The 26,891-nt window shown below is 33.9% G+C and overlaps 1 protein-coding gene across 11 annotated transcripts in view; it reads right to left on the minus strand.

The window, feature by feature from the left end:
- CDC42BPA (CDC42 binding protein kinase alpha) overlaps positions 1-26,891 on the minus strand; it is a gene marked incomplete at both ends in the record, with an annotated part of 264,693 nt that overhangs the window by 89,612 nt on the left and 148,190 nt on the right. For all 11 annotated transcript variants that reach the window (XM_084252980.1, XM_084252987.1, XM_084252988.1 and 8 more), the window contains 3 exons: positions 5,341-5,474; positions 17,072-17,194; positions 26,398-26,564. In XM_084252980.1, the coding sequence (XP_084109106.1) occupies positions 5,341-5,474; positions 17,072-17,194; positions 26,398-26,564 (424 nt within the window). The remainder of the gene's footprint in view (positions 1-5,340; positions 5,475-17,071; positions 17,195-26,397; positions 26,565-26,891) is intronic.

The raw sequence follows: 26,891 nt of genomic DNA on the forward strand, positions 1-26,891 counted from the left end.
CATATAATAAAAAAATGTTACAGTATCATAGAAAAGTTGGCGGACACATCAATATATGGAGAAATTACAATTTCTCAGTCATAAATAGATATACCAGCTGAAAAAAAATAGTAAATATAAAGGAGATTTGAAAAGTTCAATTAAGAAGCTTTGCATATTGAAGCTTGCATTCAATATTGGAAACATATTTTTCACACAAACATATTGAACTTAATTTAAAAAATGAATCAGTGTAGGCCATGAAGCAAGTCTCAGTAGATTTCAATGACCAAATATCATTTGGATCAAGTTATTTAATAACTGACATTAAAACAGAAACAAAAATTTTAAAAATTCATTGTAATTAAATGGTCAAGGAGAAAAATCATAAAGGATATTAAAATATTCAAAATTAAAATACAACAAAGCAATTAGATAGTTAGAACATACTAAAATTTGGGAATACAAAAATAGGCATATGAAAATTATCACTTGAAATACTTATACTGGAACTAAACAAAAAGGTTGACATTCAATGAATTCCAACCACAAACTTAACACAATAATTCGTGCTCCATCTACTAAATAATAAAGGTAAAAGCAAAAATTAATGGGAAAAAAAGAGAGAATGAGAAACAAAAAAGTCAAAAAGCTAATTGAGAAAAGTAATAACAGTGATGATCTTACCATCTGGTGAGATCAAACAAGAAGTATAAATGTACAAGACAAATATAAGAAAAGAAAAAGGTTTTAACTACAATCTAGAAGAGCTCAAAAAATAAAATAGAACACGAGAAAAAAAATGTTATGCCAATAAATTTGTTAACTTATGAAATGAACAAATTTCCACAAAAATACAACTTATCAAAATAGTTTCAAGAAGAAACTACAATTACAGTAAGTAGTTAACATAATTTCCCCATTACTCTGGGGAGAAAAATCTCCAGGTTCAGATGGTTTTGTAGGTGATTTCTACAATGTTTCAAGAAACAAACTGTTCCTCTTACATAACCTTTTCTAGAGAAAAGAAAAAAAAAAGCGGCAATACTACAAGACTCATTCAGTGAGACCAGTATAATCCTGACATCAAAAAATACCAGAAAGGTAAGAGAAAAAATTATAAGCCAATTTTATTGATGAAAGCTAAAAATCCTTTTTAAAAGACAAATCAGTTCCACTAATGTATAGAGAAGTGTGAACTCAGGCACCAGATTCATTAACTTAAAATTCCAGCTCCACCACTTTCTTGTATCTTTTTTTTTTAAGATTTATTTATTTAGTTGTTTATTTGTTTGTTTATTTATTTATTTATTTATACAAGCACTGGTTACAGTCAGAAGCATGGGAGGGTGAGAGAATTCACCAAGCCAGAGCGGGGAGCAGAGCAGGCAGAAGCACTGCAGAGGCTGCTTCGCAACCCAGCGCTCAACCGCTGCGCCACCAGGGAGGCTCCACTTTCTTGTATCTTGAGCAAGTGTATATAACTCCTTTGCATTTACAAAATGAGTATAAAACAATAAAGATAATATGTAAATCACAGGGCTTTTATAAACATTAAGTGATCTATTATATGTAAAGCACTTAAAACAGTGCTATTAGAACAGATACTACATGTGTTTCCTATACTATCATGTGGTAATTTAGACATGCAAAAATGGCTTAAAATAGAAAAAGTCTGTAAGTGTAATTCACCACACCAAGATATGAAAGGAAAACAATCATATAATTACATCAACAGATATTAACAATAGAAATCTGTTGATGCACTGTGCAGAAAAACACATTTACTAAATTTAATACCCATTCTTGATTTAAAAAATTAGCAAAATAAGAACAGAAGATAATTCCCTTAACCTGATAAAAAGTATTTACCAAAAACTTACAGAAAACATTAATGGTGAAATATTAAAGGTATTTTCTATAAAATGAGGAGTAAGCTAGAAATGCCTGCTATCACCACTTTCATCCAACATTGCAATGGAAGTCCTGACTGATACAGTGAAACAAAGAAAGAAAACTCACAAAAATTGAAAATGGCAAAAACAATACTGTCATTAATTAAAGAAAACCTTAAAGAATCTCAAATATATAAACATTAATGAGTTTAGCAATTTTGCTAGAACAAAATCAGTATTTTAAAGATATCACTTAAAATACGAAAAAATAGAATAATAATTTTAAGGAAAGGCAAGTAAGACCAGTATAAAATGTTACGGAAGAACATTTTAAAAGACTTTAAAGACACATAGAGATATACAAGGTTTGTGGATCAAGAGAATATCTGGCTGTAGAGAACATCTGTTTTTGTAGTTAGGACTTTTTAAGGAAATTTTACTGAAACTTGGAACCAAGGCTAAAAGCAAATCTTGTTACATTATTACTAAGTTAGATAATAAAATAACTCCAAAGAGATCTAATTCTGGATGTGTTTACATTTCAAAGATGGACAGCATGAGTTTAATCCCTGGCCAGGCAGCTAACCCACAAGGCGCAGCAGGCCTCTCCTGTCTAGCCCACAGTTCCCCTCAGCAGTGTATTTCAGTAGATTTGCCTGTTTTGCTCCCCACTCTCTCTCTGGTGAATCTTCTCAACCCTGCACCTCTGGCCTACATCCCAGTTCTTATATGCATAAATAAAAATAAATCTTAAAAAAAAAAAACCAAAAAACAAAGATGGGTTGGGAGTAAGATAAATGTCTGGACTAGGGAGACATCTCTTTATAGAGCAGAAGAATCTGGGCTTATCTTTCTACTGGAGTGATTTACTTATATTCCAAAGAGTCCTAGATCATTCTCTTCAGATTTCCAAGCAGACTCACAGAAAGAGGGTGGGAATGAGAGAAAACAGGAATCACCTCCCTTTCTCTCCTCTATATAAACACCTTGATTCGTTTGGGGTATAGGGGGGCAAGGGAGAGTCCTCATCTACAATACCTACTCTATGTGCAGGGTTTTATACATCCAGCTCTCACTGTGTTGTCCCACAGTTAAGGAATCTATGTGTACAATCAGCATAATAACGAATATGGACTGTAAGAACATAGACTCAATATTACAATGGTGTTAATTCTTCTCAAATTGCTTTATAAATAATGTAAATTTAATCCAAAGCCCGTCAAGTTCACAAGGGTTGAGATCCAACTCCTATGGAAAAAAAATGGAGTTTTCTCAAAATATTACAAATAGATCTACCATACAATCCAGCATTCCCTCTCCTAGATATATACCCAAAGAATGCAAAAACACTAATCCAAAAGAACATATGCACTTCTGTGTTCATTGTAACACTATTTAGAATAGCTAAGTTATGGAAACAACCTAAGTGTCACTAGATGAATGGATTAAGAAGATGTGACATATATACAAAATGGAATATGATTTGGCAATAAACAAAGATGAACTCTTGTAATTTGTGACAACATGGATGAAACTGGAGGGGATAATGCTAAGTGAAATAAGCCAGAATGAGAAAGACAAATATATGGTTTCATTTATATGTAGAATATAGAGAAACAAACAAAAAAAGGGATCAGGCAAACCAAACCAATAAAAACACTAAAGTCTGAGTGTAGAATTGAGGTTACCAGACAGACAGGTGGAAGGTGGAGAGCAAGATGTGGAGGAGCCAATGGACTATAGTTGAGGACTATGAATGCCTTGGTGGTCGGTGTGATGTGGTAACATACATCTGAAAAGATGTGCCCCTATACCTGTGAATCATATAAAGTACCATAAACCAAAGTTACCTCAATTTTTCAATGAATCCATAAAAAATAATGTATACTGAGAGATGATGTCTATGACATGCATAGTGATAAAAGAAGTATGCCTATAAATTTTCAAGAATATTTATAAACAAACAAAAGACAAATGTATAAAAGATATGCAGAGTTTTTTCAAGCAGAAAAAAATGTGAATAAAGTCAACCTCATTAGTACATGTAAAGTGTAAAATACAACTACAATAAAATATCATTTAAGACATAAAATATCAATTTAGACTAGCTTGGTCAAATATAACATATCTGGTAACTTTTACAAGGCTGAAAACCAAACAACATTAAATATATTATTTAGTGATATGCAACTTTTTTTATTTTATATACTTATATTTTATGACTTTTTATATAAGGTAACATTGCTTTACAATACTATATGTGATTCAGAAATACAGGATCCCACCTCTTCAGATGTATGTTACCATACCACAAAGGTAATGACTAACATAAAATTCATAATAATGATTCCCATTTTCAGGGAAGAGAGAAGGAAGGGATAGGAGATGAGTACCCAGGACTATGCCACAAAATAGGTAATTGTTCTATTTCTTAGGCTAGGTGGTAAGTTCAGAGCTAATCATTTTATTATTTTCATCATAACTTACATAATATTACATTTATTCTTATATATGCTTCAAAAGAAAAAATCTTTAAGAGCATATATGCTGTAAGTAGGATATTAAGCAAATCCACTTAAAATTCTTGATCAATGTGATCAATCTTGATCTCAGTATTATCCTGTTCTTGACATTTATTAAATAGATTTCTAATATTAAAAGTTATTTAAAACTTGCAAAATACATTACTATAAATCTAGATATCAGATTCTCATCCCTGTTATGTTTAGTTTACTTGAGCAATTCTACCATTAAATACATGATGTAACTACTAACATTACTATTACATACACTCAATTGCTTGCAACTGCACTAACCAAAAGGTAAAAATGTAATGATCTAATTGAATTTTACCTTCATAGTTTTCTCTGTTAATCCTTTTGATTAGCTTTATCAACAGGTTATTCATTTTATTTCTAACTATGTCTACTTCTTTTTTGGCAGCAAAATTTATAAATCTTCCCCAAAAGCACTTCATCTGTTTTATCCATGTATTATATACCACATCATTGAGTACAATTTACACTATGCCATAAACCATTTATTTCTTCTCTGTATAACACCATGTAAGTATTATACAAAGTTCTTTTAAAATTCTTTGCTTGTTCATTCTAAATTGAAAGATAAATTGACATTTGAAAAATCATTAAAGCATTAAATAGTTTTAAAATCCTTTAAGAATATTTACATCAAAAAGTCACAACGATGATACCTGTATTTTTTTCCATAGATGCTAAAGGATTCTATTTTCTTATTTCTTTTTCAGAAACATTCATTTTAATCAAGTCTTTTATTAATTAAAAGAACAAAGATTATGAACTTTAAAGCTGCATTTTTTCATTACTTGATATTAACCAAATGACATACACCAAAATGATTCTCAAGTTTATAAGCCAAGTTTTTCTGTACACAAATTAAACAAGATTTAAGAATTCAGAAAAGGTATGAACTATCCATCTATTTTTACCTTATTTAGATCTTCCCTTTCTTGTTGTAATGTTTTGATTTGCTTTTCATAAGTTTTGATTTGTCTAAAAGCATCATCTAGTTCTCGCCTCACAGAATTAGCTTCTTCAAGTTGCTGTTCCAAGAGACTTGATTCTAAAGAGAGAAGATCATGTTTCTTTTATTATTTGTATAAAAACAAATTCTTGAAATCAAGGTTTAAGTTGACAAAAATTTTTTAAATAAAATACTTCCTTACATAACTATTAGGAAAAAAAGACCATACTCTCAAAAACGGCATATCCAGAACCAATTAAGCTCTTGAAAGTAATTTTAAAAAGAATAAAACCAACCAACCAAAGACAAATTTTTCTTTACAGTCAAGCATTTGTATACTGGCTAGTCAGATTATTATAAAATAGTCTGTGAAGGTCACATTGCTGGATGAGAGCCAGAACTCAGATTAGAGCCAGGAATTCCTGCATCAACCTACTCAATGCAGAAAATAATGTTATTAAATAATATTTAACATTATCAGTTCAGAAAGTTATTATGAAACAAAATTTATTAATTTTAACATGTGCTTAAATAAAATTTAATAAATTGGTAAGAAATATTCCTGGCATCAGAAGTAGATTAGCATATTAAAGAAATGAAAACAGAAATCTAAACACATTTGTCATTAATTTTATTCCGGATATTTTCTATTCTTTACAACAGCTGTAATAATGAGTATATTCCCAGGCAAGTATCTTTAGCATTTTCTGGGAGCTTGTAACAAATACAGACTATCAGGTCCTACCCCAGGTCTAATGAATCAGAATCTATATTTTAATAGGATTTGCAGGGGATTCATTCAATAATTAAAGTGTGGGAGCAACTGCATAAAATATTGCACATATATTGGTACTTTCAAAAATGAAGTGTGTGTTCATAATATGTTAGTCCTATTGAGAAGAGCGTTTTACTTAAAGTGAATGATACTTAAATACTTAAAAGCTTAAGTGTATCATGCACTAACTCATTCTGGATTACTTAGATAATTCAATATCCTAAACCAACAGACTTATCAAAGGCTTATTCATTTTAGTTTAGTTAAGTCTAGATATATTATAGATAGCATAGTTTTAATAATTTTTGAAGATAGCTGCAAAATCCCATTTAATTGGTTGTCATTTTATTAACAGTATAATTTTAAAGTGTTTATTTGAAGAACTCTAAAAATCATACGATGTTTAATCTTAAAGAGCACAGATTATTTAATCTTATATTCTGAAAATTATGTTTTACTGTTTTCTCAAATTCCAGCATTTCATTTGGGGAATTTTCCATTTATACAATATATTTTTCAACATTTTAAAATGTTTTTTTTTAATGTTATTATAAATTTTAATATTTTTAAGATTGCAACAATTTCTACAGTAGATATATATCAATTTAGTTTGTTATTTCTAATAATGTGTGGAGTCAAAATTTATGTGTGCTATAGCTTACTCCTATTTGTGGGGCAAATTTTAATCCAATTTTATGGTTAAGGTATATCAATCTAACGTAGTAATATGGTACACCTAGTAATTCCTTCTGAGAATGCTCATTTACTTTCCTCTGCTGTGAAGAGTGCTTCCCCGGCATGTTAAACTTTTTTATGCAAATTATCACGTCAATAACTGCTTTTTGTTGAGAATGAAATGAGTATTTCATAAAATTTAAATATCATGAAGGGTAGCTTCAACAGCCTTTAATGAGGTTTGTTTCGTTTTACTTTAATGTAGGTTTAATTTTACTGTCATCCCAGTGATTTTAGCTTGGCTCCTTTGCAATGGAGTTGTTAAGTAGAAAAATATGTCAGATTTTTTCAACCCTCAAATTTTTGAAACTTTAAAAATGCTAAACAGGTTCACAATATTCATTTAAACAACAACCTGTGAATTATGAGATGTACAAAAAGAAATGTACTAAAGATATGTCAAGAGAAAATCCTTCAGCATGGAGAGAAGTACAGAACTTATAATTTAAATACACAGGATTTTATATTCCCAATATAAAAACCCCAAATCTATTGATGGAAAAATCATATTACTCTGAACTTTGATCACCCACTCTAAAATGGTTAAGGCAAGGAGCCTTTCACTATAGCAAACAGTAAACTTGACCAACACTTTGAAATATATCCTTGAAGATTAAAAATTATCTCAACACAAAAATTATCTCAGCACTAAAAATTATGCAATACAATTAGCTGTCACAAGTAGATGACATTATTAAAAACTACTTTTAGATGAAGTTACTAAAAGCAAATAGGAAGCAGTTAGGACAAATGGTTGGCACACACCAACTAAAGGTTCTCAGTTCACTGCTGCCAGTAGAATTCTGAAATTCAATCTATTAGGAATGAGGATATAATGAAGACAAAATAATACAGGGGCATTTTCTTTGCACTGTATGGCATATAAGAGAAATATAAAATGTGGTCCCTTTCTTGAAGAGGATAATCAAGTTAGGAAGAAAGGAGTAATAGTCTTTAAATTATAAATAAAGCAGAAAATAAATATTAATTGTATGGCAGGTTTTGTGGGTGCTATAGAAATTAGGAGAAGGGCAAATGGGGGAACATGATTAAAGCAGTATTCAAAGTGGAATACTGGTAAATCAGAAGGCTTTTCTTTATACTCTTATTCCTAAAATATTTCACAATTCTTTTGAAGAGTAGAGATTTTACTTGTAATCATGATGTGGGGGAAAAAAGTTCCATATTATTGACCCCCTTCATTCTCTGTTCTCTTTTAATTACATGATGCAGGATATCATGTTGGGGAGACAGTAGATGGGTGGGGTGGGAGAGGGAGAGTTAGTTTAAGGTTGGAGAAACAAATATTAGACGGTGGCACAAACTACCAACTTGGAAGCAATAAAAGTATGAGAGTTGTGTTTTATTTAGAAAATAAAAACCATTCCCTTATATTCTCACATGAAAATATTAAATGATGGTATGACTTTTTACTGTTATCTGCAAACAGTCAACAATTATGTATTGAGCATCTTTTATAGTTCCAGGCAAATTCTGTCCTACCTTCTTAGAGTTTGGAGTGTGGTGAGGAAAGCAGATATTAAAAAGACATTGTAGAAGAATTTTTTCAATAAATGATGCTGGGAAGACTGGACCACCACATGGAAAGAATGAAACTATATATACCACTACACTCACCATATACAAAAATCAACTCAAAATGTATAAAAGATCTGCACATAAGACCTGAAACCATAAAATATACAGAAGAAAATATAGATAAAACACTACAAGGCATACATCTCAGCAACATCTTTTAAAGACTCATCACCCAAAGCAAAGAAAATCAAGGAAAAGATAAACACCTGGGATTACATCAAACTGAAAAGCTTCTGTACAGCAAAAGAGACATTAACCAAAACAAAGAGACACCCCACTGATTGGGAAAAAAATCTTTGCACTCCATACAAATGATTATTGACTGATCACAAAGATACACAAAGAACTCAAATGACTCAACAAAAGCAAAGTAAATAATTCTGTCAAGAAATGGGCAAAAGAACTTAAAAGATACTTCCCCAAAGAGGAAATGCAAATGGTCAACAGGCATATGAAAAAATGTTCAATATCCCTTATAATCAGGGAAATACAAATTAAAACCACATTGAGATACCACCTTACACCAGTAAGAATGGCACATAGCAAAAAAACTAGCAATAAGAAATGTTGGTAAGGATGTGATGATAAAGGAACTCTCCTTGCTGATGGGAGTGCAAACTGGTCCAACCACTATGGAAAGCTGTCTGGACGTTCCTCAGTCTACCAAAAATGGAACTACCATATGACCCAGCAATTCCACTCCTAGGGATCTAACCAAAGGACACAAAAACATTGATTCAAAAGAACACCTGTACCCCTATGTTTATTGCAGCACTATTTACAATAGGTAAAACCTGGAAACAACCCAAATGCCCAAAAATAGATGACTGGCTCAGGAAGATGTGGTATATATATACAATGGAATATTATTCAGCAATCAGAAAAGATAAATTCATGTCATTCGCAGCAACATGGATGGAGCGAGAAGAAATTATGCTCAGTGAAATAAGCCAGAAGGAAAAAGAAAAATATCGGATGGTTTCATGTACAGGAGGAATACATGGGATCCAAATAAGACATCAGGGGAGAAAAAATAATAGCAATACAAAACACAACAAAACAAAAACAAACAGGCAATTATAAATCAGAGACATCCTGCGGGGGAGGAGAGGGGAGAGGAATCAGAGGGAGGGAGGAAGGAGCAGAGGGTTCTGTGGTAATGGCACACAGGTGCACTGGTGAAGAAAATTCTATGGTATTACATCTGAGGGGGTGGTAGCAAACATTGTTTAAAAATGAACAATAATGTGAAAAAATATATAAAGAAAAAAAATTTAACAAGGTAAAATAAATAAAAAGACATTGTAAATAATTATGAATATTCAATCTTTCTAGGAGTTTAAAAATATTGGAAAACACTGCAATAGCGAAAGAAAAGTTAGAGACATTAATGGTATTTATAAAAAAATGTTTAAAAGTATACAAAGGAACATTTAGATCAAAGTTGACTTGGATACATTTCTCTTCTTTAGAGTCATGGTTAAAATAAGTGCTATTCATTAGGTAGGTTTTATAGGGGGACCATTTTTTTTCTCAAGTATTTTTGTCAAAATATTTAAGATAGCTTGGATGCAATTACAAATGAGACAGATTTTTAATCCTCAAATATGCCTCTAATACCCAGTGTAATTCTCCTTATACAGTAGCAATTCAACAAATATGTTTATAAATTGAATTAAGAATAAGTGAATGTTGATGGTGAAAATATAAATGATACAGCCTCTGTGGAAAACAGAATGGCAATTCCTTAAAAAAGGTAAACACAAAGAATTACCATTAACCAAGGAATCACACTATTCACTATAATCCAAAAGAAGTAAAGTGTAGAGAAGAGAGAACAACAAAATATGTGAGACATCTGGAAGTGATCAGGTGAAATAAAACCAGTTCAGTGTAGCTAAAATTAGTCAGTGAAACAGTAGCAACAACAACTGAAGTTAGAGAGGAAAATACATGCAAAATAATGAAGAACAGTGTAATCAGAAATTTTAATTTTATCCTGGAGGCAACGAGGATCCACTGAAAGATAGTGAAGCTGTGATATGGTCACATTAATATTTTAAAAGCTTACTTCGGGGATTTCTGTTTTAGGAAAGATGAAACAGATACACATCTTATTCTTCCATTAAATACAACTAAAAATGCTAGACATTATACATAAAATAAACATAAGGAGAATCTACAATTGGGGGGAAAAAGCACTTAGGGAGACTGGGGCTTGATGAATGATACAGTGGAGAATTAATGGGTTTTTTTTGGGGGGGAGGCACATCTCAACCTAGAAATGCCAACATGTCCAGAGGATAAATCACTAATAAAAGCCTATTCTTTCTAGCTAAAGGACTAGAAAAGGGAGCAAACAAATAAGCTAGAATACTTTTAGAAAGTCACTGTTCTACTTAAGTTAAATATCATAGAAAAAAACCAACCCTTCACTGTGTCAGCAAGGACAAGTAGAGCACCAGATTTACAATAAATAAGGCTATACTGAAGTGTCCAATATACCACGAGAGTGGTAAGAGGAGGACTGGAAGGTAGTGAGGCAGATAACAACTCCCTCCCCACATGCAGTATGGAGAGAACTGGGCACTAGAACTAATATACCCTACCCAGAAAAAATAAGGATCTCCACCTTTGCCCAATGAGGTAGTGAGAGAAGAGGGTAAGAAGTCTCATTATCAAGCAGTAATAATAAGGTCACCCCTCACCAAAGTGTCAGCAAAAAGCCACCAGTCCAGTTAGAATTCCCACCAGACCAGTCAGTCATAACTGAAAGCCCTCCTTTGGGTGTCAAGGGAGGCCACATGGGGAAACTGGACTTCTACCTCAACCTGGCAGTAAGAAGGAACTCCACTGCTGTAATGGTGTCATGAAAAACACAGCTTAAATGAAGATTCACAGTTGTTAAGTGAAAATCACTCATTCTATTAAGAACAAGGAAAATATCAACTTGAATGAAAAAAGAAAATCATTAAGTGCTAACACTGAAATAACAGAGATATTAGGATGATCTGACAGCTATGACAAAAATGTTCCAATGAGTTATTATGAACATGCTTAAATTAATGAATAGAATACTTGAGCAAAGATATAAAAGCCACAGCAAAGAAATAGAAAATTAAAGAACAAAATAAAAATTTTAGAAATGAATAAAATGAAATTTCATTCGATGGATTCAACAGGACGAAGAAGGAACAGATAGAAAAATGAGCAAACTGGAAGACTTAACAGAAGAAATAAACCAATTTGAACAATAGAGAAAAACTAAAAAGAAAACAACAAACAGAGCCTCAGGGACTTACAGGATAATAACAAAAGATCTAATAATTGTGTGACCAGAGTTCCAGAAAGAGAAGAGAAAGTGGACAGGTCTGAAAAGGTATTCAAAGAATAAGGTCTAGAAATTCCCCAAATTTGGCAAGGAAAATAAACTGACACATTGAAGAAGATGAGTAATTCCCAAACAGACTAAACTCAAAGAAAACTATGTCAAAAGAGATCAGACACCAGAAAATTTAAAAAATGAAAACAACAACAACTTAAAAGCAGTTCTAGCTTGGTAAAGGAGAAATAGAGTCAGAATAACCATGAATCACATAGTCTTAAAGAAAGTGGCACAGTGTTTTTCAGATACCAAAACAAAAGAACTGGCTGACACCTAGAATCCTATGCCCAGCAGAAATACTTTTTTTTTTAAAAGATTTATTTATTTATACAAGAACTGGCGTACATACAGGCCAGATGTGTGGGAGGGTGAAAGGATTCACCAGAGACAGAGTGGGGAATAGAATAGACAGATTGACGAAATACACTGCTGAGGGGAGCAGCGGGTGAGACAGGAGAGGTCTGCTGCACCATGTGGGACCCTCGCCAGCCAGCCAGGATTGAACTCGTGCTGCAGAGGCTGCAGACAGCTTCACAGCGCTGCACTCAACTGACTGCACCACCAGGGGAGGCCCAGAAAAGCTAAGAGATTTTATTGGTAGCAGACCTGTCTTTAAAAAATATTTAAGGAAAAATTCTCTAAACAGAAAGGAAACAAAGTGACTCAGAAATATCAAAAAGACAGAGCACGGTGTGTAAAAAAATAAGGGTAAAAAATAATAGGAAGTGCTTCTCAGAGAAATATGCAGAGTAAACATTTAAAACAATTATATAACAAACAGGGAGAATAAAAAAATTGTTGTCAATATCAGATACTATTTATTATATTTGATGTAATCTTCATGATAACCACAAAGCAAAGACCTATAATAGATATACAAAATATAAAGAGAAAGGAATGAAAGACACCACTACAGAAAAGTGTCAATTCACAAATAACAGTAAAAGAGGGAATGGAGAATAAAGGAAGAAGGAATTATATAATAGCCAGAAAACGTCATTAGTAAGTCCTTACTGGTCAATAATTACGTTACATATAAATGGATTATATTCTCCAATCAAACAATATAGAGATGTTGGATATAAAAAACCAAGATGCAACATAAGCTGCCTACAAAAAGATTCACTTTAGTTTTAAAGACACACAAACATATTTTGACACACAAAAGAATAGAAAAAGGAAATTTCATGCAAGTAGAAACTAAACAAGAGTAAGGATAACTGCATTATATGAGATAAAAAAAGATGCTAATTCGAAAACTGTAACAAGAAACAAAGAAGGACATTACATAATAATTAGGGACCAATTCAAGAGGATAACAATTGGAAATACATATGTATCTTACACTGGGACACCTAATTAAGAGATATATATACAGAACACTTGTTCAAAAGCAACAAAACACAACCTCTTCTCACATGCACAGGTAACATTCTTGAGGAGAGATCATGGTAGGCCACAAAAAAGGTTTTAACATTAAATTTAAGAAGACTGAATTCATATCAAGCACCTTCTCAGACCAGAGAGGTATGAAACTAAAAATTAATTATGAGAAGAAAACTGAAAATTTCACAAATATGTGGAGATTAAACACCATTCTACTGAATACCAATTGGTCACAGAAGAAACAGGAATAAATTAAAATTACCTGAGACAAATGAAAATGTAAATAAAACATTCCAACATCTATGAGATACAGCAAAAGCAGTTCTAAGGGGGATGTTCATGGCAATAAATGTTTTCATTAAGGAAAAAGAGACCTCAAAAAACTTAACTTTACACCTCAGAGAACTAGAAAAAGGGCTAATCTCAAATTTAGAAGAGAAAAAAAAAAAAGATCAGATTGAGAAAAATAAAGGAGATTAAAAGGACAGTAGAAAAAAATAGTGAAACTAAGATGGTTTTTCAAAAAGATAAAACCATATCAACAAGCTGACTCACCAATTTAAAAAAAGTGTGAACTCAAAAAATAAACTCAGATGTAAAAGAAGACATGTTACAATTGACATCACAAAAGATCTTGAAACTATTGTGAGCAATCATACACCCACAAATTGGACAATCTAGAAAAGGATAAATTCCTAACCAAACCATGCTGTCCCACAAAAACAGTCCAGATGGCTTTAATGGTGAATTCAACCAATTAATACCAATCCTTCTTAATCTCTTTCAACAAAATGCTGCAAGTTCTAATCAATGCAATAAGGAAAGGAAATAAAAAACATGTAAATCAGAAAGGCAGAGATAAACTGTCCCTGTTGATAGATGGTCAGAATAGAAAATCTCATGGAATCTATTTAAAAAAGAGAAAGAAGAAGAAAAAACTCTTGGAACTAATAAATGAGCCAGCAACAACACAGAATACAAGATACACACACAGAAAATATATTTCTACATATTCTACCTGTATCCTAATTCATGGACACCACAATTGAATACACAGCACCATTCACAATTGCTAAAAAAGTTGTCACAACTTCCCTTTGCATACTGACCAAAAAATATTGTAAATGACACAATTTATTAGGATTTATTAGACTTAGATATTACACAAAGGCAACAAAAAAAGATCACAACTATTTTGGTAAACCACATTAAGTACTAGGTTGTCGTTCTGAATGTTTTATGTTGGTCCTATTTCACTGAAGTATTAAAATAAATAAACTTTGAAAAGTTACTGCCATTCAAAGCCACATACTTGCATAATAAAAAGTAAATCTGAGATAGGGTTATTATTAAGTTTTCCAAATCAACATTTTCTCTATGCAGACAAATCACTATCAATCCTCACTGGTCTTATGTTCCACTGTGTTTTTAGTGTCACACAATTAACACAGATTCAGTGCCAATGATAATCTTTTCTTATTGATACCAAAGCAAATGCTACCACTTATTGAATTCCTAAGTAACTTATTTTTAGAAAGATAAAGCTACAGAATGTGGATAGAGATTTCTTAGCAATAAGGTCACTTAAAATATAGAACATTTAAAACTCCAAATGCATCAACCCAACAAAATCAAAGCAACACAATGAAAAAATGGACAGAAGAGCTAAAAAGACACTTCTCCAAAAAAGGAATGCAAATGGTCAACAGGTATATGAAAAAAATGTTCCACATCACTTACTAACAGGGAAATACAAATCAAAACCACAGTGAGATACCACCTCACACCTGTGACAATTCTATTCACACCTCACACCATATTAATTAAAAAAAAAAACCAAAAAACTAGAAACAAGAAATGCTGGGGAGGATGTGGTGAAAAAAGAACCCTTATTTTCTGTTAATAGGCATGTAAACTGGTCCAGCCACTATGGAAAGTTGTGTGGAGTTTCCTCAAAACACTGAAACTGGATCTACCACATGATCCAGCAATTCCACTCCTAGGAATCTACCCAAAGAACACAAAAAGAGTTCTAAAGGAAACCTGCACTTCCATGTTTATAGCAGCACTACTTAAAATAGCCAAGATATGGAAACAACCTAAATGCCCCAAAACAGATGACTGAATAAAGAAAACATGATATACATATATACAGTGGAATACTACCCAGTGATCAAAAAAGAAACTCATGCTGTCTGTGGTAACATGGATGGAGCTAAAAAGGACTGTGCAAAGCTAAATAAGTCAGAAAAGATTAGTATCAGATGGTTTCACTTACACTGGAATATGGAGAAACTGAACAAAGGGTCAGGAAAAATACAAAACTTACAAGCTGGTCTTAGATCTGAGGCACACAGTGATGGAGGGGGAGGGTCAGGGTCAAAACAAGGATAGTGGGGATGGATCACAGGTACTACAGTGGTGGGAGAATTATGGGCCCTACACTTGAGGGAAGAATCGAGTGTTGTCAAAAAAATTAACAACATTGTAAGAAAAAAATTAAAAGTAAAAAAACAAAAACAGAACTCGAAGTACACTTAAAATAAACAAAATATTAATATGGCATCTCAAATAGTCCCTTTTATAAATGACTCTACATCAGATTTTTTCATTCCCTTCTTATATTTTGGCCTAACACTGCCATTTCTGGAGGAGACTAACCATCTCAAATAAAATAGTACCTTCTTCTCTCTATCACTAACACTCAGATTATGTGATACCTCTTAACTCTGAAAAAGCCTCTCATTTTACTCAGAGGAAAAAACTGAAGACTTTACAATCAGTAAAACTCTACTGATCAGGCAATAGGTCCCCTCACATCTTTACTTTCTCTAACGTCAACTCCTACCTTTCTGTTTGCTCATTCTGCCTGAGTCATGCTGTCCTCTGTGTTATATTTGAACTCAGAAGGCATGTTCTGTCTTTAAATATTCCCCACTTAACTACATGGCTATGGCCCTTACCTTCTTCAACTTATTGTTCACATTACCTCAATAATGCTCACAGCTAGACCATCCTACTTAAATTTATAAAACTTCTAATACTATACTTCTGACCCATTCACTTTATTTTGCCTCATTTTAAGCACTTAACCACCTTTTAAATTATTGGATCATTTACAAGTTATATAGTTGTTTTTTTTTTTTTAATGTCTGTTTGTTCTCTGCCAGGGGAAGGACAAGAATTCTGTCATTTCATTTAGTATTGCATCTCAAGAGCTTAAAACACCAGTACATAGCAGTGTCAATAAATATTGTTGAATGAGTGGAATAAATGAATAGATCCCAAAGGACATATCAAGGGTTCTCAAAATTAATGTTAATTAATCTCAACAATACAATGAAAAATGAACCGTTAAAAAGAAAATAAATTTTCACCACCTTCAAGTATATATAGATGCAATTCCCTTTTCTACACTGGCCTTCTTTTTCATTCTCACTCTTAATATTCCATTCTGTATTAATATATATTCTTTGCCAGAAAAATTACAACTAAAATATACCAAACTAAATGGTCTTCCAAAAATGTTACATTTGTTTACTTAAATCTGGATTATGTGTGCCTTCTGTGTTATCTCCATATACTTAAGTTTATTTTCCTTATAACCTCTTCACGTATGTTGTAAAGATTATTTGACCCCCCAAACCAAAACGTGAGTGCCTTGAAAGTAGGGACCATTCATACTTGATTTCCCTTCATTGGCATACAGCTCACATCACATAACACACACATACTTGGCAAATGTTTTCTGTGTGAATAAAACTGTTTAAAATCTATTGAACTGAACTGAATTAATAGTGAATCACAGAAATTTACCTCTTACTTGTTTCCTTAATTTCTCAATTTCTTCTTTTAAGCTCTTTATTTCTAAATCTTTGCTTGCTGTCAGTGGACCATCGAGAGTTGAATGCTGCAGAGCTTGGACAGTCTGTGTTGATTCTTTATAAGAAGGAATGAAAGGAAGAGTGAGAAATAATGCCATTTCTATATTTTTAAAATTGATAAAAATATTTTTTCCTGAATAAATCCTTATATAATTCTACTGACTAAATCACCTATCCATTGACAAAAAATATGTTAACACACTACGATTAAATCATAAAACTCCACTGCCTATGTCTTTAAAATTATAATACATATAGAAAAGGATCTACCTTCTAATATGTGAGATTTCCAGTGCACTCTTGTTAGTGAGTCAACTATTTGGCCCCCTTTTGTACTAGCAGGGATGGTTATCATGTTATAACCCAAAAAGGTCACATGTCCAATGACATATGAAATCAACTGAAATTGACACACAGAAATGTTAATACAAAATATGTAGAAGTTCTGGCCCTCCAAATAGTGTGTATGAGAAGTTGGGCCTATCTGTAACTAACTTTTGCTCATTAATTTAGTTAAAAGTGATATAAATTTATCATGCAGTTATTAAAGAATTAACTCTACTAGGGTTTATTTCCAGGCATAAAAAATATGGAGAAAAAGAAAAATGTTAATTATGCCACTGTATGAAATAGAAATTAATACCAGAAGTCAATGCCAAAACATGTTGGTTTGTTTTGTGTAAGTGATTGCAGTCACTTTTAACGATATTCTCTAAGAACGTATTCAAGAAATCAAAATATTAAGGAAAAAAAAACTGGACATAAAGAGTTTCTCATTCAGAACAGGAAAAGCTAGGAATGTTATCAATAGGTCATTTCTCCTGCTACAAAAGATAAAAACACACTATATAATTTTCAAAAATCATTTTCACAAATATCATGTACCTAGGGGAACAAAGAGGACTTATTAAAATAAATCAGAAAGGGATAAGCCATTCTGAGGTGAAAAGGCTATATTACAAATGCCTTTTTCCAATACCAGATGGTCTCACTCATAGCAGGAATCTAGAAAACTTAAATAAGGGACCAGGAAAATGATTAACTATAAGAAAGTGAAAATCAAAATCAACAAAAAACTATGAACCAGAGACACTTTTTGGGGGATAGGGAGGGGGAGGGGAGGTATTGGGGTCAGAATGGGGGTGTTGCAATTGTATGGGGAATATAAAAATAAAATTTATTATTTAAAAAAATAATAATAATAAAATAAAATAAAAATGCCTTTTTCCTGAGAATGTTACAGGTAGCTTAAGATTGGCCTCAATTAAGAAATGTTATACTGGAAAGAAAAAAGCATCAAAGCTTCTGGAGAATAGGTTAGTACTGGTACAATTTGGAAATCTCAGGATCCCAAATTATGTGGTACTGTTTTTCCCATGGTGTATTTGTTATATATCTGGGGATTGTATGAGAAGGTAAGGAGCCTCTAAAGTGAGAATGAAATCTCCTTCAGTACTGGAGTAATTTGGAGACAAAGTCATATTGAAAAAGAGGGCATGTCTCAAACACAAAGTTAGTCTCTACATCAAGACATCTGCCATATTTGGAAGTAGTCAGGTAGGAGGACAAAGGGCTGAATAAATTTCCCACGGTTTACAGAGTGAGGGAGAAAGACCTCAAAACATTTAAATAAGAAATACACTACTATTTTAAAAAACATAATGCTATTGTACACTTAATTGACTACAGGATAGTGTACACGTTTCTAAAAAAAATTGGTATTCTTTTCACTGCATTGGTAAGGAACTGAACCTGTAATCTCTCTGAGGTGTGCTCATATATTTTAGTTCTGAGCAACAAAAAACACAGAGTACTCTGAAGTACCCTACATTCACAAGACAAAGAGTTAAGGAGAAATCAGTAAACAAGATTGAGAGTAAGTGGCTTATGAGGGAAGCAAAAGGATGAATTATCAAGAAAGAAAAAATAATCAATGGGGTCAAATACAAGTGATAGGTTAAAAGATGACTGAGAAGAGACAAGTGGATTTTGTAACACACAGTGAGGTAATGGGCTAATGCAAAAAAATAGGATTGTTAGAAAGCATCAAGTCAATTTAAGATTAGTGTCTATTTGAAGGCAGATTACTTAGCACATGGTATGTTTTAGCACAGTTACAGATGCAATGTTCTATTTAAGTAGGGCCGGGGTTCTATCAAAAGAATTTGACAAATAGTAAGAGTAACAATAGATCTGACGGTATATGTAAGGGCGTTATGATGACTGGTCACAGAACGAAAACTGAGGATAAAAGGAATAGAGAAAGTGTGATAAAATGGCGGTTAATGGTGGAACTCAAGGAATATTAGAGTTGAGGCACCAGAGGAAGATAATTAGAAGATCATGAGAAGAAGATGGGAGGGTTTGTCTGAAATTGAGATTAACAAAGAAGTTTAGATACTATAACCTCAAGATCAATCTTACCACCACTGATAAGAAGTAGATGAGGTAGGGCAGAGGAAACAATGATCGAAAGTGAAGAATCAAGAGGCCGAGAAGTCAGAATATTAAAAGGTTCACCAGTATGCATTTCAAATTTACCAATTATTACAACAGGAGCAATATTGTATAAAATGACAGTGTGATAGAAAGTGTAACATTTAAGGATAAAAGAAATATAAGCATATAAATTATAAGTCACATAAGGATATGAATCAAATACGGTATCAGAGCAGGTTCTTTGCTTTGTTGGCCAAAAGACCATGTAAGTTAACCAGTAGACTATTGCACCAGAGAATGCTATGACTTAGGGTGAAACTCGAACACCTTCTCAGTGTCAAAGACCATGTAGACAGCACCAGAGAGATATGGAGAAGATTCATGCTTCCCTGAACACAAGGCAGGTGGAAAGAAATGCCTCGAGGTTGTGTGGGTGGCTGGGAGGGGCAGGAGGCTACACTGCACATTGCAGTACTGTCATCTGGCCAGCCCATCGGTCAGTGGCCCTGGTGAAGGGAGAGCCAAATAGTTTGGAGACAAACACTGACAACTGATAGAAAATATGTGTGGAGGAGCTGGGATGCTCCCCATGGACTGGGTTCCTAGTGAAAAGAACAAGGAAAGGCACTGGGCTATTCTCACATTTCCCCTAGTCTGACATTGGAAGCACGCGGACAACACACAGCAGATAGCTGAGTCTTGAATCCTCCAAGAAGAGGGTTGTTGACAGTGCTTCAAACACAAACTTGCCCCAAACACCAGAGCATTCATAGCAGCAGTGTGAGTCCTCTAGGCTCCTACCTCAAATACAACTTATCAACTACAAGATCAAACATTCAGACCTACAGAAGCTGGAAAGGGCCAAACATCGAAACTCATATAAAAACCACAGCACCAATTTCTGGAAACATAGAGGTAGTTAAAATCTATAAATGACTATCATGGATACTTTTGGGGGAAAAAATAAATCTAAAGCAGCAAATGGGCAGACAAAAATAAAGCAGAACAAAAAAAAAATTCACACATGCAACTTGAGGTCTTAAGGGAGTATGACACCACAGGAGAGAGAACAACTTCCAGAATCCTAACACAAAGATATAGAAGATTTTTATCTTCCTATGAGATAGTTTAAAATTGTCATGATAAAAAATATTCAAAGAAATGGAAGAAAATACAGAAAAGCAACTCAGTGTGGATCAAGAACTCTGCAAAGCCAATCAGACACACAAAATTCAAAAAACCAGGGCCTCCCCTGGTGGCACAGCAGTTGAGTGCTGGGCTGCGAAGCTGCCCGCAGCCTCTGCAGCACCGGTTCGATGCCCAGCCGCCGGCAAGGGTCCCACATGGTGCAACAGACCTCTCTTGCAGCGCCCACCGTTCCCCTCACCAGTGTATTTCGTCAGTCTGCCTGTTCTGTTCCCCGCTCTGGCTCTGGTGAAGTCTCTCACCCTCCTGCGCTTGACTGTACCCAGTGCTTGTATAAATAAATAAATAAATCTTTAAAAAAAAAATTTTTTTTTTTTCAGAAAACCAAATGAATGTCATAAAATAGGAGCTGAAGCTTTAAGTAAGAAAATAACAGAGTTGTGGAACGTAAAAAGATCAATAAAGGAGATTAAATATTCTGGAGAAAGATATATAAACAAAATAGACCAAATGGAGAATCTAACAAATGATCTTGAAGACAATAATATACAAATGACCCAGAAGAAAAAAGAGAAATACAGAGGGAAAAAGTTGAAGAAACATTTTGACAATTGTCTGACTCCATTAAGAAGAGGCAACTGAATTCTGGATATTCCAGAAAAGGAAGAGAGAACAAAGGGAACGGAAAGCTTATTCCAAGAAATAATGAAGGAAAATTTCCCACACCTGGGGACAGAACTATTATAAATACAGAATTCCATGAAGCTGAAAGAAAGCTGTTTTCAAAATGTAATGAGGTATACATCAAGACACATAGCCATAAAATTACCAAGTGTTCAAGACAAGGAAAGAATACTCAAAATGCCTTCAGAGAAAAAGCATGTAACCCATAAAGGTACTCTCATCAGGCTTACATCAGACTTCTCTGAGGAAAGCCTACAAGTAAGGACAGAATGGGATGATATACTCAAAATACTCAAGAACAAAAATTGCAGGCCAAAAATACAATATGCTGCTAGAGTCTGCTACATACATAAGGGAGCAACAAAGGTCTTCTCAGACAACAGAAGCTGAGCCTCTAGACCTCACCAACACTAGACCTCACCGAAGGGAAATTTTGAAAGGATTCTCCTATCTAAATTGAAGAGAAGGAAATCCACAAAAAAAACAACAGGAAATAGATACAACCAGAAAGTACGATATGGTAGCAGCAAATCATTCTATGTGCATAATCTCCTTACATGTAAATGGACTGAACTCACCAATCAAGAGGCATTGAGTAGCCAGTTGGATCAGAAAACAACCCAAACTTTCTGCTGTCTCCAGGAGACTAATCTAAGTTCCAAAAATAAATAGACTCAAAGTAAATGGTGGAAAAACAATTCTACAAGCAAATAGGACCCCATGAAAGGCAAAGACAGTCATTCTATCAGAAAAAAAATACATTTCCAGATAAAAAAAGATAACAAGAGAAAGAGATGAACATTATATAATGATTAATGGATCAATACATCAGAAAGACATACCAATCATCAATAGATATACACCAAATAAATGAGCATCAAAATATCTAAGAATTCTATAATCAATGTGAAACACACTGGCAATAACACAACAATAGGGCCTCCCTGGTGGTGCAAGGGATTAAGCCTCAGCACTATGAAGCTATCCACAGCCACTGCAGCACAAGTTTGATCCCCGGCCAGGAAGCTAACCGACATGGCTCAGCAGACCTCTCCTGTCTTGCCCACTGCTCCCCTCAGCAGTGTATTTTAATCAATTCGCCTGTTCTGTTCCCACTCTGTCTCTGGTGAATCCTCTCACCCACCCCCACACCTCTGGCCTACACCCCAATTCTTGTATGCATAAATAAATCTTTAAAAAACCACAATAGGGCTTTTCTGGTGCTGCAAGGGGTTGAGCGCTGCGCTATGAGGCTGTCCGCATCCACTGCAGCATGAGTTCAATCCCTGGCCAGGGAGCTACCCACATGGCACAGCAGACCTCTCCTGTCTCACCCACTACTCCTCTCAGCAGTATATTTCAGTGGATCCATCTGTTCTGCTCCTCACTCTGTCTCTGGTGAATCCTCTTATCTCCCGCAACTCTGGTCTGTACCCCAGTTCTTGTATGCATAAATAAATAAATCTTAAAAAAAAAACCCACAGTAATAGAAGAGGATGTCAACATTCCACTATCCTCAATGCACAGGTCAACCAGACAGAAATTCAACAAGGAAACAACGGGCCTAAACAAGGATCTAGATTAGATGGGCTTAACAGACACTTACAGGGCACTGTACCTCCCTCCACCGCCCCACAAAGCTGGGTACACATTTTTCTCAAGTGCATAGGAGACATTGTCTGAGATAGGACATATGTTAGGTCACAAAACAAGTGTCAATAAATTCATGAAGATGGAAATCATATCAAGCATATTCTCTGATCACAGTGGTGTCAAACTAGAAACCTACAACTAAAAGAAAGAAAAATGGAGAATAAGCAACATACTACTCCAAAAATTTATGAATGTAATATACCACATCAATAAAAAATAAAAACCAAATAATTATATCAATAGATGCAGAAAAAGCGTACATTTCAGCGTCCATTTATAATAAAAACCCCTACAAAATGGGAATTCAAGAAGATACCTTACCAAAATAAAGGCCATATAACAAGTCAACAGCTAACATCACACTCAGTGGTGAAAAGCTGAAGATCAGGTACAGGACAAAGATGTTCACTTTAACACCCCTATTTGGGGGAGCGTGGATTATTCTGTGTCTTTGCCTTGACTATTCTGTGCCTTTCACCCAGAGTACAAACAGAGAAAGGATGAAGATAAGGAATCTGCTAAGGCAAAAGTCCAGGTATGAGGATCTATATATCCTGAAAACAGCATGAGAAGAAAACAGCAACAGATGTTATGCTTAGATTGGCAAAGACACTGAGGCTTCCCCTGACTCTCTCTCTCTAATTTCCTAGCCATGGCTGGTGCCAGATGGTTTCGCGCTCCCCACACACTTACACATTCCCCATTTGCCTACCTGCTTCTTTGATTTTTTTTATAATCGTCTGCTTCATTCTAAATAAAAACAAGATTAACCTTGGAGCTGCATTGCACCTTGGTTCATCTTCTTTAAGGGAATTTTCTTGGTGTATGTAGTCCCTCTAGGTTTCTCATTGCTCCAACCCATTTGGACTCTGAATAATCTCTTTTCATCCCGGACATCATAAGGACACAACCAGTTAACACAGAATTGGAAGACCTAACTAGAACCATCACATAAGGGAAATATTTAAAAGGCATCCAAATTGGAAAAGAATAAGTTTAACTATCAGTCTGCAGAGGGCATGATAATATACATTGCAAATCTCACAGACTTCACTAAAAAAAAAACCATTAAAAACAATATATCAGTACAGTAAAGTGACAGGTTACAAGATCACTTTACAAAAATCAATTGTGTTATTATATGCAAACAACAAACTAGAAGAGAAAGAAAACAATCTCATTTATAACTGCAACAAAAATAATTAAATACCTAAGAGTAAACTTTAAAAAAGGACCTGTACAATGAAACTACAAGATATTATTAAAAGAAATAAAAGACACAATGAAAGAGAAAACTATTCCTTGATTTCATGGATTAGAAGAATTATCAGGGCCTCCCGGTGCTTAACCACTGTGTCGCGAAGCTGCCCACAGCTTCTGCAATGCTGGTTAGATCCCCGGCCACCGGGAGATTGTCCCACATGGTGCACAGACCTCTCCTGCCGCCCGCTGCTCCTATCAGCAGTGTACTTTATCAGTCTGACTGCTCTGCTCTCCGCTCTGCCTCTGGTGAATTCTCTTGCCCTCCCGCACTTCTGACTGTACCCAGTGCTTGTATAAAAAAATAAAATAAAATCTTTAAAAAAAAATTATCATAGTTAAAATGACCATCTTACCCAAAGCAATACACAGATTCAGTGAAATTCCTCTCAAAGTTTCAATGGCATTCTTCAAGAGATAGAACAAACATTACTAAAACTTATATGAAACTACAGAAGACTGAGTAAAAAGCACTACTGACAAAAAAAAAAAAGACAAACAGTGGTATCATACTCCCAGACTTCAAACTATACAACAAAGCTATAGTAATCAAAACAGTATGATAAATGAATAAAAATAGAACACAGAAATGCACTCAAACTGACAAAAACCCACAAAAACCCACACGGACAGTGAATACAGACAAAGGATCAGAGAGTACAAACTGGAGAAAGGAAAGTCCCTTCAACAAATGGTGCTGGGAAAATCGGGCAGGCACATGCAAAAAAATAAAACCAGATCACTAAGACATACCACATACAAAAAATTAACTCGAAATGGATTAAAACTGTGATGTAAGACCTGAAACCATAGAAGAAAGCAAACGCTCCACAACACTGGCATTAGGGATGTCTGGGGAATCAACTCCAATCACAAGGGAAACTAAAACTGAAATAAACAAATGGGACTACATAAAATTAAAAAGCTTCTGCACAAAGAAACTACCATTAAATGAAAGAAACTATCATTAAAATGAAAAGATACCATCTTATTGGGAGTAAACTTTTGTAAATCATACATCTGAAAAGGGGCTATAATCCAAGATCTACAAAGAACAGATAGCAATAACAACAACAACAACAAAAAAAAAATTTTAAAAATGCACGGAAAAGCTAAGTAAAAACTACTCCAAAGAAGGCATACACAAAGCCAACAGAGACATGAAAAAGTGCTCACCATCACTAATCATCAGCAAAATGCAAACTAAAACCACAACGAGATACCAGTTGAGAAACAACAAGTACTGGAGGGGATGCAGAGAAAGGGGAACTTTTATGCAATGTTGGTGGGAATGCAGACCGGCCCAGTCCTTACGTAAAACAATGCGAAGTTTTCTCAAAATAGCAAAAATAGATCTATGATATGATCCAGCAATTTCACTATGATGTATCTTCCCATGAATGCAAAAATTCTAATTTGAAGGAATAAATGCACTCTTATGTTCACTGCAGCACTATCTACAATAACCAAATTATGGAAAGAACCTAAGTGCCCAAAGACAGATGGATAAATGGAGTACTGAGAAGTGGTAAAAATTCGCAGTTAGAATCCTATTTTCATTTAAAAATAAAAAAGATGAACTCCTGCTGTTCGTGATAACATGGATGGACTGGAGGGGATGACGCCATGCGAAATGAGTCATAAGGTCAAAGACAATGAACAGATGGGTCTGGTGTGGTAACATTTATCTGAAGAGATGAGATAGTATGCCTCTGAATCATATACAGTATTGTACACCAATGTTGCCTCAATTTAAAAAGGTCATATAATGTGCTACACTAGCTTGATAATGGTTCCTTTCTTCTTTATAATACTATTTTCTTCTCCTCAGGGGTATTTATTCCTGCACATTTACATACATAGATATGTTATCTATTAGAATCAAATGCTATTTTGTTTATTATTTATTTCATGGTTTTATATAGATAGTATTATACTGTATTCTGCATAAATTTCTATAACTTGATTTTTCTTCACTTAAAAAAATTTTCTTCAAGATAAAACTACATAATATAAGTAGTTCCTATCCCTGACTATAACTCAATAAAGGAAATATTATCTTTGATATACATTTACCTTGAAGCTTCCTACTAAGTTCATGTTTCTCCTGTTCAAGGCGCTTAATTCTTCTTTCATAAGCTTCAGTTGCTAAGTTGTTATCCAGAGTCCTCTGAACATTAACATCAAGATCCACCGAAGTGGGACCAGCTGTAACTCTTAAACAGCTCCGATCAGAAAGGACACTGAAAAAAGCGGAGGAAATGTGCATTCACACAGAAATAAAATGGTTGAATAACAAAGGATAACCTTTTAAAATCATTATTTTAAAACATAGAATTAAATATATAGTTAGTCATCTAGAATGCTTGTAAAACACAATCTTTTGCAAAATCATTATAAATGTTGTTTAAAATATTTTTTAATTTTAAAACTTAAATCACTCAAATTATCTTGAAATTTTTAATGAACACACTTTATAAAATGAAATTTCTGAAGAATTTTTGCTAGTTTAAAACAATATGACTATCTTTGTGAAATATTAAAGGTTCCAACCATGGTCCACTTTACCA

Source organism: Talpa europaea (genome assembly GCF_964194135.1).
Source record: "Talpa europaea genome assembly, chromosome: 14".
Taxonomy (NCBI): domain Eukaryota; kingdom Metazoa; phylum Chordata; class Mammalia; order Eulipotyphla; family Talpidae; genus Talpa; species Talpa europaea.